The sequence below is a fragment of the Somniosus microcephalus genome, chromosome 10 (genome assembly GCF_052327205.1).
Source record: "Somniosus microcephalus isolate GS21.2 chromosome 10, FLI_Smic_1.0, whole genome shotgun sequence".
Lineage (NCBI taxonomy): Eukaryota > Metazoa > Chordata > Chondrichthyes > Squaliformes > Somniosidae > Somniosus > Somniosus microcephalus.
The window spans coordinates 10,451,909-10,465,037 of record NC_140996.1 but is presented as its reverse complement, the minus strand read 5'-3'; the positions used below and the strand labels follow the sequence as shown (position 1 = coordinate 10,465,037).

The window sequence follows — 13,129 nt, the reverse complement described above, 5'->3', positions numbered from 1 at the left end:
TCAATTTCCCAGATATTGATTTGAAGAAAAAATCCTTTAGAATCAAATGGGTGAAGAGATTTCTTCAGAAGTCAAATACAAGTTTTTAGAAGAGTTGTTTTGAGCATTTTTTAAAACGAAGTGGGATAGGAGGGCAGGGGATATTGTATATGGAATACAATAATATGTTTTTGAAATCGATTAAACTTCTCCCTAGGTTTTATAAGGGGGTTGTAGAGACTTGGGCTCCATTTTTAAAAAGTGTGCAGTTTATGCCCAAGGGGGCTGAGGAATTTTTAGAACAGCCCTTATTTCTGAATAGGTGGGTCAACATCGAAGGAGAGGTTTTATTTAATCAAGCTTTTATAAAAGCTGGGATTATATCTGTGAAAGATGTATTATACGAGGTGATTCCAGGTTGGTTGCCGGAAGCGATAGTGAGGGACATGGTGTGGGAGGAGGATCAGGAGGTAGAAGGAAAAGCAATAGGAATCATGTATGAGAAGATTGTGAGGGCAATGCCACAGGATTGGATGGAAGAAATAAATGCGGAAATCTCCAAAGGAAGTAAAATGCGTCCTGCTTTTCCAAGCTTTGTACTGGAGAAAGGGGGAGAGTTGGTCCAATTTGACAACTGTAATACTCGAGATTTCTATGAGGTATTCAGAGAATGGAGATTCAAGACACCTGCTGGTCAGGAGTTTTGGCAGAGTATATACCCACAGCTGGACTTCAACAGGATTTGGAAGGGAGTGTGGGCGAATTTTAAATGCCCAGAATGGATTGAACTGGATTTCAAATTGGCTCATAACCGGATTTTTACCATGACGGTCTTGTGCAAGATTGGACGAGTGGAGGCGGCAACTTGCCCAATGTGTGGGACACAGGATGAGACTCTGTCCCATTTACTGGTGTTATGTCTGCAGTTAAATGACTTTAAGTACTATGTTCGACAGTTGTGTGAAGCTTTTTTGCTGGGTGGGGACCGAAGAGTGAGAATGGGAATTCCGTGGGACTCAATTTTGAGATGGGGATTGCAGGAGAGTCTGCCCGAGTCTAGCGGAGCGGCAATTAATTTATTGTTCAGTTTGGCTAGATTCGTGATTGTGCAAAGAAGGAATGCTCTGTTTTTTAAGGGGAGGAGAATCAATCTAAAAGAGTATTTTAAATATAAGCTAAAAGATCATTATAAGGCTCTGGATGTTTTATTCAGAAAGGAATTTAAGGACAGTATTTTACAACCAATTTTTAAAGTACAATCGATTAATATATGTTGCAGGTGACAAATTAAACTTTAGGTTTTGATGTTAAAAGGTGGTGGCGGAATGGCTGTGCAGAGCGGTGGAATTGATTTGTATCATACAATGTAATGATCACGATGTTGTAAATGTTCTTAATGTTCAATGAAGTATAATATAAAAAAAATTTAAAAAGTGGGTAGCACACTCCCCTCTGAGTCAGAAGGTTGTGGGTTCAAGTCCCACTCCAGGGACTTGAACACATAAAGCCAGGCTGACACTCCAGTGCAGTGCTGAGGGAGTGCTGCACTGTTGGAGGTGCTGTCTTTCAGATAAGACGTTAAACCGAGGCCCTGACTGTCCTCTCTCAGGTGGACGTAAAAGATCCCATCTCGCTATTTGAAGAGGAGCAGGGCAGTTATCCCCGGTGTCCTGGGCCAATATTTATCCCTCAACCAACATAACAAAAACAGATGATCTGGCCATTATCACATTGCTGTTTGTGGGAGCTTACTGTGCGCAAATTGGCTGCCGCGTTTCCCACATTACAACAGTGACTACACTTCAAAAGTACTTAATTGGCTGTAAAGCGCTTTGAGATGTCCAGTGGTTGTGAAAGGCGCTATATAAATGCAAGTCTTTCTTATTAATATCTCTTTGTAATTTTATGCTTCCATCTACACTGCTTAAAATGTCACCTATCTTTGTGTCATTGGCAAATTTGGATATGTGGCTTTCTATCTCATCATCTAAGTCGTATCCTTCTCAACCTTCCTGCATGGGGCATGGTTTTGTTTCTTTACTTACCGCAATGCACTTGGCAACTGTAGATACAATATTCCCCTGGGGAGCGGACTTCTTGTACAAAGAACTTCCTCCAGTAAATACAGCTGAAAGACATAGCATGATATGGTTAATGGATTATAGTTACCTTGACCAAATCTAAGAGTAAGCGTATATATCCCTCGTCGCTCCCGGTGTGGAACCTTGCCTGCCAAGAATGCCTATTGGGAAATCACGTATGGTAGGGCATGGTTGGCTGTACTCTTGGAGTTTTCCAGCGCATGCTCTCCCACTGCCAGTTGCACCCCTCCCCCCGCCCGGTCAAACAGTCTTTATTTCCCCATATTTTTAGAATAAGGGGAGCGGGACTAATCGGACAGTTCTTTCAAAGAGCCGGCACGGGCACGGCGGGCCGAATGGCCTCCTTCTGTGCTGCGTCTACGGTTCTAAATGAAAGTGTTCAAAGAAAATGGAAAAGGACACACAGTTTTTTTTTAAATGCACCCTATGATTTTTCTGCCGGGTGTTTGCTGGCTGCAGTGCTCAGGAGATGAATCTGTGTTTCCGGGAGGTTCCAGCACAATCCTGGCAGGTTGGCAAGCCAAACACTTGGGCAACGTATGATTTTTTTAAAATATTTGTTCACGGGATGTGGGCATCACTGGCAAGGCCGGCATTTATTGCCCATCCCTAATTGCCCTCAGTGAGCTGAGCCACCTTCTTGAACCGCAGAGGGCAGTTAAGAATCGACCATATTGCTGTGGGTCTGTAGTCACATATCGGCCAGACCGGGTAAAGGCGGCAGATTTCCTTCCCTAAAGGACATTAGTGAACCAGATGGGTTTTTACGACAATCTGGTAATTTCATTGTCACCATTACTGACACTAGCTTTTTAAAATTCCAGATTAATTTAATTAATTGAATTTAAATTCCCCAGCTGCCTATGGCGGGATTTGAACTCACGTCTCGTGGATCATTAGTCCAGGCCTAATTAACAACAGAAAATGCTGGAAAAACTCAGCAGTCCAGGAAACATCCGTGGAGAGAGAAATAGAGTCAATGTTTCAGGTCGAAACCCTTCGTCAAGACTGAAAATAGCACAGGAAATGAAACAGATTAAAAGGTCAGTTTGGGGGCTGGGAAAGAACAAAAGAGAAGTGAAGAGACATTAAGAGGTATTCAAAATGAGACGAGATGGTGATCGGACTAGTGGAGAGACAAAAGACGGCAAACACGAGAAGGGAAACTGAAAGTAATGAAGATGAACGAGGTTGAAGAGCCAAACGGAGACCCTGTCGAAAAGAAGAGCAGAACTTCTTCAAGGTAGGCATTTAGTCCAGGCCTACTGTATTAACTAGTCCAGTAAACATAACCACGATGCTACCGTACCCACTGTTCATGAAAATGAATAGGCAGGAAATCGTTGGCTGTGAGCGAGTGAGCGAAGACCCTCACCACCTGGTATCTCCAAATGATACAGATTGTGGCAATCTATCTATCTCGTTTATTTTCTGGAGAAAAGAGTTTATAAGACTCACTCAAAGCAACTGCCATCAGGGCTGCTGGTACACCGAAAGCCAGCGGGTAACAGGCCTGGGGGAACTTTCCACATTGGTACTCTAAAATACACAAGAGTTATGGCATGGTTAGAACTTCATGCACAAAAAGGACATTTCATTAACTCTTCATGACCCTTACTGTCAAGATCAGGTGCAAGTAAAAAATAATTAAAGAGGCTAATGGGACGTTGGTCTTTATCTGGAGGAGGCTGGGATACAAAGGGGTGGGAGTTATGTTACAGCTGTACAGAGCTCTGGTCAGACCCCCAATCTGGAGTAACCGCGTTCAGCTCTGGGCCCCGCACCTCAGGAAGGATATATCGGTCTTGGAGGGAGGGGCAGTGCAGATTCACCAGAATGATACCGGGGCTAAAAGGGTTAATTTATCAGGACAGCTTGCACAGACTAGGCTTGTATTCTCTCAAGTATAGAAGATTAAGGGTGATCTGACTGAGGTGTTTAAGATTATTAAAGGAGTTGATAAGGGAGAGAGAGAGAGAAACTATTTCCTCTGGTGGGGGGAGTCCAGAACAAGGGGGCAGAACCTTAAAATTAGAGCCAGGCCGTTCAGGGGTGATGTCAGGAAGCACTTCTACACACACAGGGTAGTGGAAATCTGGAACACTTTCCCCCCCCCCCCCCCCCCCCCAAAAAAGCTGTTGAGGCCGGGGGGGTGAATTGAAAATTTCAAAACTGAGACTGATAGATTTTTTGTTCGGCTAGGGTATTAAGGGTTACGGAACCAAGGCGGGGAGATGGAGTTAAGATACAGGTTAGCCACAATCTAATTGAATGGCGGAACAGGCTCGAGGGGCTGAATGGCCTCCTCCTGTTCCTATGTCTAAATTAAGCCATGATCTGATAATCCTATTGGTCATAAGCCAGTTTGTGCTAGGTAACATGACTAACGGACAAATGAAATAATTGCACACAGAAAATGGTGGAAATTAAGTGTTACAAATGTGTCGGATTACTTATGCTTAACTTCATTAATTTTCAATCAAAATGATGATCGACAAAGACTCTCATTGGCTTTTACTTTTCCAACAACCATTTTGCAGTTTCTGGTTTTACTTTGGATACACGCTTCATCAAGCAAAGCCAACTGATGCCTACCTCTCAGTACGGGAGTAACAATTGTGGAAATGAGACTTCCTGCATTGATTGATAAATAGAAAATTGAGAAGAACCTGCTCCTTTGTCTTTCCTTGGGAGAAAAAATAAAGAGAACGTTGACTCGAACAGCAGAAGGAATCAAAGGCACTTTGAGATATTTACAGAAATTCATGTTTACTCTGTAACACAAGGGCGTTGAGGCATCATCTGGTGTTCACTTATTGGCCCAGACTTTGCTGCCAAGGTAGCGTTGGGTTTAACGATGCTCGCCGTTATTGACGTGTGAATCACCCGGCAACTTGTGGCGAGGGAGAGATTCCCCCCGTGAGTTGCGAATCGCCACGAGTTGCCGGATGATTTGCACTGCTCCGCCCATTAGCCTCGCGAAAACGGCAGCTCGCCCTCAACCTCCCGGCGAGTTTCAAGAAATTGCTGGATTTGCGTCTTAATTACCCATTAAACTCACCGCAGAAAGTTAGGACTGGAATTTAACAGCGTAAGGACCCCTTTAATGAGAAGATCTTTGTTCCTGCAAAATGTAGTCAGTGGCGGATAGTTACATAATACAAATGATGTGCGTAAAATTAACCCCAGTCACTTACAGCAGTGCTGTCTCCGGGCATGATTGACTGGAGAATTAACCAATCATCTCCCTTCTGGCCGAGAATGGCGGCGTCGCTCTATGCAGCCATCTCCATAATCTCCTTTAGCGCTACAAAGGTTATGAAAGGTTTTCATAGAGTGGATACAGAGAGAGTGTTTCCACTTGTGTGGGAGAGCAAAACTGGAGGCCATCAATATAAGATAGTCACCAAGAAATCCAATAGGGAATTCAGAAGAAACTTCTTTACTCAGAGAGTGGTGAGAATGTGGAACTCGCGACCACAGGGTGCGGTTGAAGCAAATTGTATGGGTGCATTTAAAGGGAGGCTGGACAAGCATATGAGGGAGAAGGGAATAGAGGGTTTTGCTGATAGATTTAGATGAGGAAAGATGGGAGGAGGCTCGAGTGGAGCATAAACACCGGCATGGACTGGTTGGGCCGAATGGCCTGTTTCTGTGCCGTATATCCGATGTAATTCTATGTTATCCAATGCCACTCAACCTTTCTGGCCCAGGAAAGGAACAATTGAAACTTTAGAGTCTCATTCCTGCGGATAGTAAATTGTTAGAGATTTTTTAAATTAAAAATTTAATGATTTTTTTCTTACTTTTCCTTTTTGTCTCTTTCTTTCTTTTTCCAATCTTTCTTTCCCTCTCTTCATTTTTCTTTCCATACCTGATTTGACTCTAATTCACCCGATTGCCTTTTCCGTCGTTCACTCTGTTTCTTTCTCAATCCTTAAATCTCATGGGTTAAGGAGATAGACTGTTGGTCCCGTCGTTTACCGAGGTCCCAGATGCCCCGCTGACCTCGCCGCCCTGTTATTCGCTCGCGCTCCCAGCGAGACACAGGGCAGAAAAATTTCAAGCTGAAGGGTGATGAGGAGGAAGTCTAACTAACGGGGCAAACGCCGCGAGCTGCCCCGTGCCAGCAAGTTTTGGGTCAACGTGTCCTGGAGTGTTAACATTTGAACAATGCCTTTACATAACTTGAACCAGAAAAAAACTGGGGTACTACAGCATAATCAACTGGTGGAAAGATTCCATCGGGTTTTGCGGTCAGGTATTTTATCAACAAAAACAGGAATTTTTTTAAAGCATTTCTGTCTGTGGCTTTAGTTGCAGATAAAAATGCATTTTAAACTTAATATTTATGTTTACCTGGTGGTCTTCAAACTGGTCTCCGCCAAATGCCGACACACAAGGCTTGATGCCACCAGTCCCCACAGCAATAAGTGACAGTCCGAGCATTGACAGTCCTCTGGAGGAAACAAAATCAGCCGCTTGCATTATAATCCACAAACTTAGGTGGAATTTAGTGTATCAGATGTTGGCCGGGGCTCAGTGGGTAGCACTCTCATCTCTGAGTCAGAAGGTTGTGGGTTCAAGTCCCACTCCAGAGAATCGAGCACATAAGCTAGACTGACACTCCCAGTGCAGTGCTGAGGAGCGCCGCACTGTCGGAGGGGCAGTACTGAGGGAGCGTTGCACTGTCAGAGGGGCAGTACTGGGGGAGCGCTGCACTGTCGGAGGGGTAGTACTGAGGGAGCGCCGCACTGTCGGAGGGGCAGTACTGAGAGAGCGATGCACTGTCGAAGGGGCAGTACTGAGGGAGCGCTGCACTGCCGGGGGGGGGCAGTACTGAGGGAGTGCCGTACCGTCAAAGGGGCAGTACTGAGGGAGCGCTGCACTGTCGGAGGGGTAGTACTGAGGGAGCGCTGCACTGTTGGAGGTGCAGTACTGAGGGAGCGCCGCACTGTCGGAGGGGCAGTACTGAGGGAGCGCCGCACTGTCGGAAGAGCAGAAATATTTCATAATTCTCAACAAAAATACATTCCATTGAGAAACAAAAACTCCACGGGAAAAGTGATCCAACCGTGGCTAAGTAAAGAAGTAAAGGATAGCATTAGATTGAAAGAAGAAGCTTATACTGTTGCAAAGAATAATAGTAAGCCTGAGGATTGGGAGAGTTTCAGAAACCAGCAAAGGATGACCAAAAAATTGATAAAAAGGGGAAAAAATAGAATGAGAGAAAACTAGCAAGAAATATAAAAGCAGATTGTAAGAGCTTCTACAAGTATGTAAAAAGGAGAGTAGCAAAAGTAAACGTTGGCCCCTTAGAGACTTGGACAGGAGAAATTATTATGGAGAATAAGAAAATGGCAGAAACGTTAAACAAATATTTTGTATCTGTCTTCACAGTAGAAGACACAAAAAGCATACTAAAAATGGTGGGGAACCAAGGGTCTAATGAGGGTGAGGAACTTAACATAATTAATATAAGTAGAGAAAAAGTACTAGAGAAACTAATGGGACTAAAAGCCGACAAATCCCCTGGACCTGACGGCCTACACCCTAGGGTTCTAAAAGAGGTGGTTGCAGAGATAGTGGATACATTGGTTTTGATCTTCCAAAATTCCCTAGATTCTGGAATGGTCCCAGTGGATTGGAAGGTCGCAAATGTAACACCGCTATTCAAGAAAGGAGGGAGAGAAAAAAATAGGGAACTACAGGCCAGTTAGCCTGACATCAGTCATCGGAAAAATGCTGGAATCCATTGTTAAGGAAGTGGTGTCAGGGTGCTTAGAAAATCATAACATGATTAGGCAGAGTCAACGTGGTTTTATGAAAGGGAAATCGTGTTTGACAAATTTATTAGAGTTTTTTGAGGATGTAACTAGCAGGGTAGATAAAGGGGAACCAGTGGATGTAGTATATTTGGATTTCCAAAAGGTGTTCGATAAGGTGCCACATAAAAGGTTATTACACAAGATTAGGGCTCATGGGGATGGGGGTAATATAACAGCATGGATAGAGGATTGGTTAACGGACAGAAAACAGAGAGTAGGGATAAATTGATCTTTTTCAGGTTGGCAGGCTGTAACTAGTGGGGTGCCGCAAGGATCAGTGTTGGGGCCTCAGCTATTTACAATCTATATTAATGATCTAGATGAAGGGACCGAGTGTAATGTATCTAAATTTGCAGGTAAAACAAAGCTAGGTGGGACAGTAAGCTGTGAGGAGAACACAACGAGTTTGCAAAGGGATATAGATAGACTGAGTGAGTGGGCAGTAAGGTGGCAGATGGAGTATAATGTAGGGAAATGTGAGGTTATTCACTTTGGTGGGAAGAATAGAAAAACACAATATTTTTAAATGGTGAGAAACTTTCAAATGTTGGTGTTCAGAGAGATTTGGGTGTCATCATGCAAGAAACACAGAAAGCTAGCGTGCAGGTACAGCAAGCAATAAGGAAGGCAAATGGCATGTTGGCCTTTATTGCAAGGGGGTTGGAGTATAAGAGTAAGGAAGTCTTGCTACAATTGTACAGGGTCTTGGTGAGACCACACCTGGAGTACTGTGCACAGTTTTGGTCTCCTTATCTAAGGAAGGATATACTTGCCTTGGAGGCGGTGCAACGAAGGTTCACTAGATTGATCCCTGGGATGAGAGGGCTGTCCTATGATGAGAGATTGTGCAGAATGGGCCGATACTCTCTGGAGTTTAGAAGAATGAGAGGTGATTTCATTGAAACATACATGATTCTGAAGGGGATTTACAGGGTAGATGCTGAGACGTTGTTTGCCCTGGCTGGAGTGTCTAGAACTAGGGGGCACAGTCTCAAGATAAGGGGTCGGCCATTTAAGACTGAGATGAGGAGGAATTTCTTCACTCAGAGGGTGGTGAATCTTTGGAATTCTCTGCCCCAGAGGGCTGTGAATGCTGAGTCTTTGAGTATATTCAAGGCTGAGATCGATAGATTTTTGGACTCTAGGGGAATCAAGGGATATGGGGATCGGGCGGGAAAGTGGAGTTGAGGTCGATGATCAGCCATGATCTTATTGAATGGCGGAGCAGGCTCGAGGGGCCGTATGGCCGACTCCTGCTCTTATTTCTTATAATAGCAGGGGTGTTCTTCCTCAACCAACATCACTAAAACAGATTATCCGGTCATTATCACATTGCAGTTTGTGGGAGTTTGCTGTACACAAATTAGCTGCCGCGTTTCTTACATTGCAACAGTGACCACATTTCAAAAGTACTTCATTGGCTGTAAAACACTTTGGGATGTCCTGAGGTTGTGAAAGGTGCTGTAGAAATGCAAAACTTTCTTTTTTTATATAATACCATTTGCTTACAATGGGCCAGAAATTGGTGAACGGGGCTTGCCGCGCGTGCAAGCCCCGTATATGCACTTACCCCGCACTACTGCCGATCAGCTCCAGGGACGCCTGGACTTGGTGTTTGAAAAAGAAGAATCCCGGGCAGCGTATGACGTCACGCCGCCCAGGAGTGCAGCCAGCGCGAAGCCAGGAGCGTGCAGTGCAAGTGAGACACGCCCCTTGAGGTCTCAGTTTCACTGGACACGCCCCCAATGTTTCTGTCAAGCTGCTAAGCATTTTTACATGCAAAGCAGCAGTTTAAATAGGTTTTTGGAAGTTTTTTGAAGATTTTGGTAACTTTTATAAACTTTTTAAAATGTTTACATTATTTTGAGTAATCTGAAGTAGTTTTAAAGAGAATTAAAGCAATTTAAAGACTTTTAAAAGCCCTAAAAGAATTTTTTTAATTCCATTTATTTATTTAGCAATGTCGTCGTCATACGTGTCTTCACACTGTTCCCTTTGGGGAACTGTATGAAGTGGTGGAAGGATTTATGGCCATGATTAACGCTCATTCCGTGACCGTAACCATCTTTGAACCAGCCATTAGGGCGGTTAGTCCTATGGCGGGAGGGTTTTACGGGCTCCCACAAGCTATACAAGGAGGGGGGGCCACCCACACCCACGGACGCAAATATCCCACTGGATGTCAACCCAGAATTTAGAGCCGGAGCTCCGACTCCACTTGCCGGGACTGTCTGGAGTGGGGTTCGAAACCCTACCCTGATCTGGCCCAGCGGCGGGGATCCTACCGCTATGACAAAGGCCCAATCCGATTAGCAACGTGAAATGGCAGCATAGGGCTCCAGTCACGGGGAGGGAAAAGGCGCAGGAAACGTATGGGTGTCACCTTTTGTGCGGAGTGGGCCTTTTGCGTAGCAGTAAGCATCCCCGCCGCTGGGCCAGAAGGAGTAGGGTTTTGAACCCCACTCCAGACAGTCCCGGCAAGTGGAGTCGGAGCTCCAACTTTAAATTCTGGGTGGACATCCAGCGGGATACTTGCGTCCGTGGGTGTTGGTGGCCCCCCCCCCCCCCCTCAGATGGGTTGTGGGAGCCCGTAAAACCCTCCCGCCATAGGACTAACCACCCTAATGGCTGGTTCAAAGATGGTTACGGTCACGGAATGAGCGTTAATCACGGCCATAAATCCTTCCACCACTTCATACAGTTCCCCAAAGGGAACAGTGTGAGGATACGTACGATGATGACCTCTTGCGCAATGCACCTCCTTGGACCCTCAGTCGCAGATGCGAGGGGGCAAGTCGTGCAATTGTTAAATTTTTCATTTTATTGACATGTAAAATGTTGGCCCAGTAATTCCCTTCCAAATGCGCGAGTACGGTCGGGGTACTTACGCATCTGGCCGGATGAAATGCCGGTTTTCAGCATGCACAGTGCATGTGGGGAAAACCGGCATTTCCTGTCCTCTGAACGAAGGGGTTCAGAGGCAGAACGCGTGCGACTGCACAGGCAGCGCGTGCGCAGTATAATTCGCCGCTATCATTAATGCTTTCAGTGAGGTCAAGTCATTACAACTTACACATGAAAAAAGCATGGGTACAGTTGCTCCAGAGGCTGCGGAGGAAGATATTTATTATCGTGGAGCTTCTGAAAGTATGTATGTCTGTATATATTCCTTTGCGTGTTATGTATATATTCCTTTACTTATGTGTATGAATGTATTATTTAATTATGACTTTCAGAGAAAGTAACTTATTGGAAAATCATAATTAAAAACATACATTCATACACATTAGTAAAGGAATATAAAACATACATACATATACGTAAAGGAATATATGTGGACATACATACATAACTCATTCTCACATTCCATTCACACAGCCACAATTGCTCCTTCTACCTACCGTTCTGAAAACCCTTTTGGGGAAAAAAAAAATTTTAACTTTAAAACTTACTTAAAATTTCTTAAAATAACTTCCCTCCCTTTCCCAAACAAAAATATTGCATTTCAGAAGCTCCACGATAAAATATATCTTCCTCCGCAGCCAATGAACAACTTTACACTTGCTTTTTTCAAGTGTAACTTCTAAGGACTTACCCTCACTGAATCCATCATTGAAATCCACAAAGTTCACTGCGCAAGCGCTGCCTGTGCAGTCGCACGCGCTGTGAATAGACCTCGGGTCTGGAAATGCCGGCGTTCCCCGCATGCGCTGTTCCTGCTGAACGCCGGCATTTCCAACGGCCAAATGCGTGAGTACCCCGACCGTACTCACGCTTCTGGCCGCGAATTTCTGGCCCAATGTTTACAAATATTGGCAAATCTCTCTCAATTCTTACTTCACTGTAAATATTAATTTTGATTCAATACAAAGCATTCATTACTTTTCAAAACACTCACGACTGATCCTTAAGGGAATAAGAAATTCCACTTTCAATGAACTATCCTGAAAATATTAAACATGATGCTATAATTTATCGAAGAAAGGCTAAGAAATGGGTAAAACCAGTTGCACCCGAACCTTGCCAGATGTGACAGATACAACTGACATGTTTGTTATGGCTGACATTGGTGATCGGTACTCGATTGCCTTGGCCTGAGCACATGGAGTTTGATAGTGCTGTTATCGTTGTATTGTGTCTGACATTGGGTATAGGTATTCGATTGCTTTTGCCTGTGAGAGTGTGTTTGGATCAGCCATTAAAAGCAACATGAACTGAGCTCTGCATACGGCCTCTGGATTATCTTTGCAAACGCAACATTTGGCGACAAGGATGGCTGAAATCTCTCTTCCACCACCTCCTCCCTTCCTTGCACTACCCGGTGAGCCCCCGATCCCATGGGTTCACTGGTTACAGTCCTTTGAAACCTACCTCATTGCTCTTGGACTAGAAAATGTGAGTACAGCACGGAAAAAGGCACTGTTATCCCATTGCTTGGGAGCGGAGGGCCAGCGTGTTCTTGGGACATTATGCGCAGCAGACTCAATTCAAACGTATGATGTGGCTGTGGCTCTGTTAAGCACCCACTTCTCTGAACCACAAAGTGCCCTCCTGCAGCGATTCATTTTTAGACAGCGTCACCAACTCCCCGGCGAGTCGGTGCATCAATACGTGGCTAATTTGAGGGGGTTAGCTAGCTCGTGCAAGTTCGGTGCACTACAAGACGAGATGGTGCGTGATCAACTAATAGAGCACACCAACAACGTGAGAGTGCGTGAAAGACTGTTACTCGAGTCCGACGATCTGTCGTTGTCACAGGCAGTCAACATTGCCTTTCAAGTGGAGTCTGCAGCCGAATGTGCAGCGAAACTAGCACACACACCCAGTGACGGCGCCCTCGGCCCCGACAGCTCTGACACTGTAATGCTCGTGCGATGGCAGCAACGCGCGCTACCGCGGCAACAGTGTGGAAACTGCGGATCTCGTTCACGTGCTACCAGAGTGCAGAATTGCCCCGCACGCGGCCAAGCCTGTCGCAATTGTGGAAAACAAAATCACTTTGCCAATGTCTGCCGCTCTGCCCCTGTTGCTACAAATGAACACTCTCAGTCCTCAAGCAGTTGGCCTATAATCCACAACGTGAGCTCTGGGCCAGTAGTGGCTTTCAAGTTGTGCACAATTAACCTGAATGATGTGTGCATCCCTCCGTTGTTGGATACCGGTGCCAGCGTCTCACTGCTGAATGTGGACACATTCAAACGCTTTTTCAGCTCCCTGCCA

At 45.0% G+C, this 13,129-nt stretch overlaps 1 protein-coding gene across 1 annotated transcript in view; it reads right to left on the bottom strand.

Annotated features, from left to right (window-relative positions):
- Positions 1–13,129, bottom strand: part of LOC147111437 (solute carrier family 15 member 1-like) — an 88,746-nt gene that overhangs the window by 51,019 nt on the left and 24,598 nt on the right. The window contains exons 6-9 of the mRNA XM_085999886.1: positions 6,441–6,540; positions 4,677–4,767; positions 3,540–3,620; positions 2,025–2,107 (exon numbers count right to left, since the gene is read on the bottom strand). Of these exons, the coding sequence (XP_085856012.1) occupies positions 2,025–2,107; positions 3,540–3,620; positions 4,677–4,767; positions 6,441–6,540 (355 nt within the window). The remainder of the gene's footprint in view (positions 1–2,024; positions 2,108–3,539; positions 3,621–4,676; positions 4,768–6,440; positions 6,541–13,129) is intronic.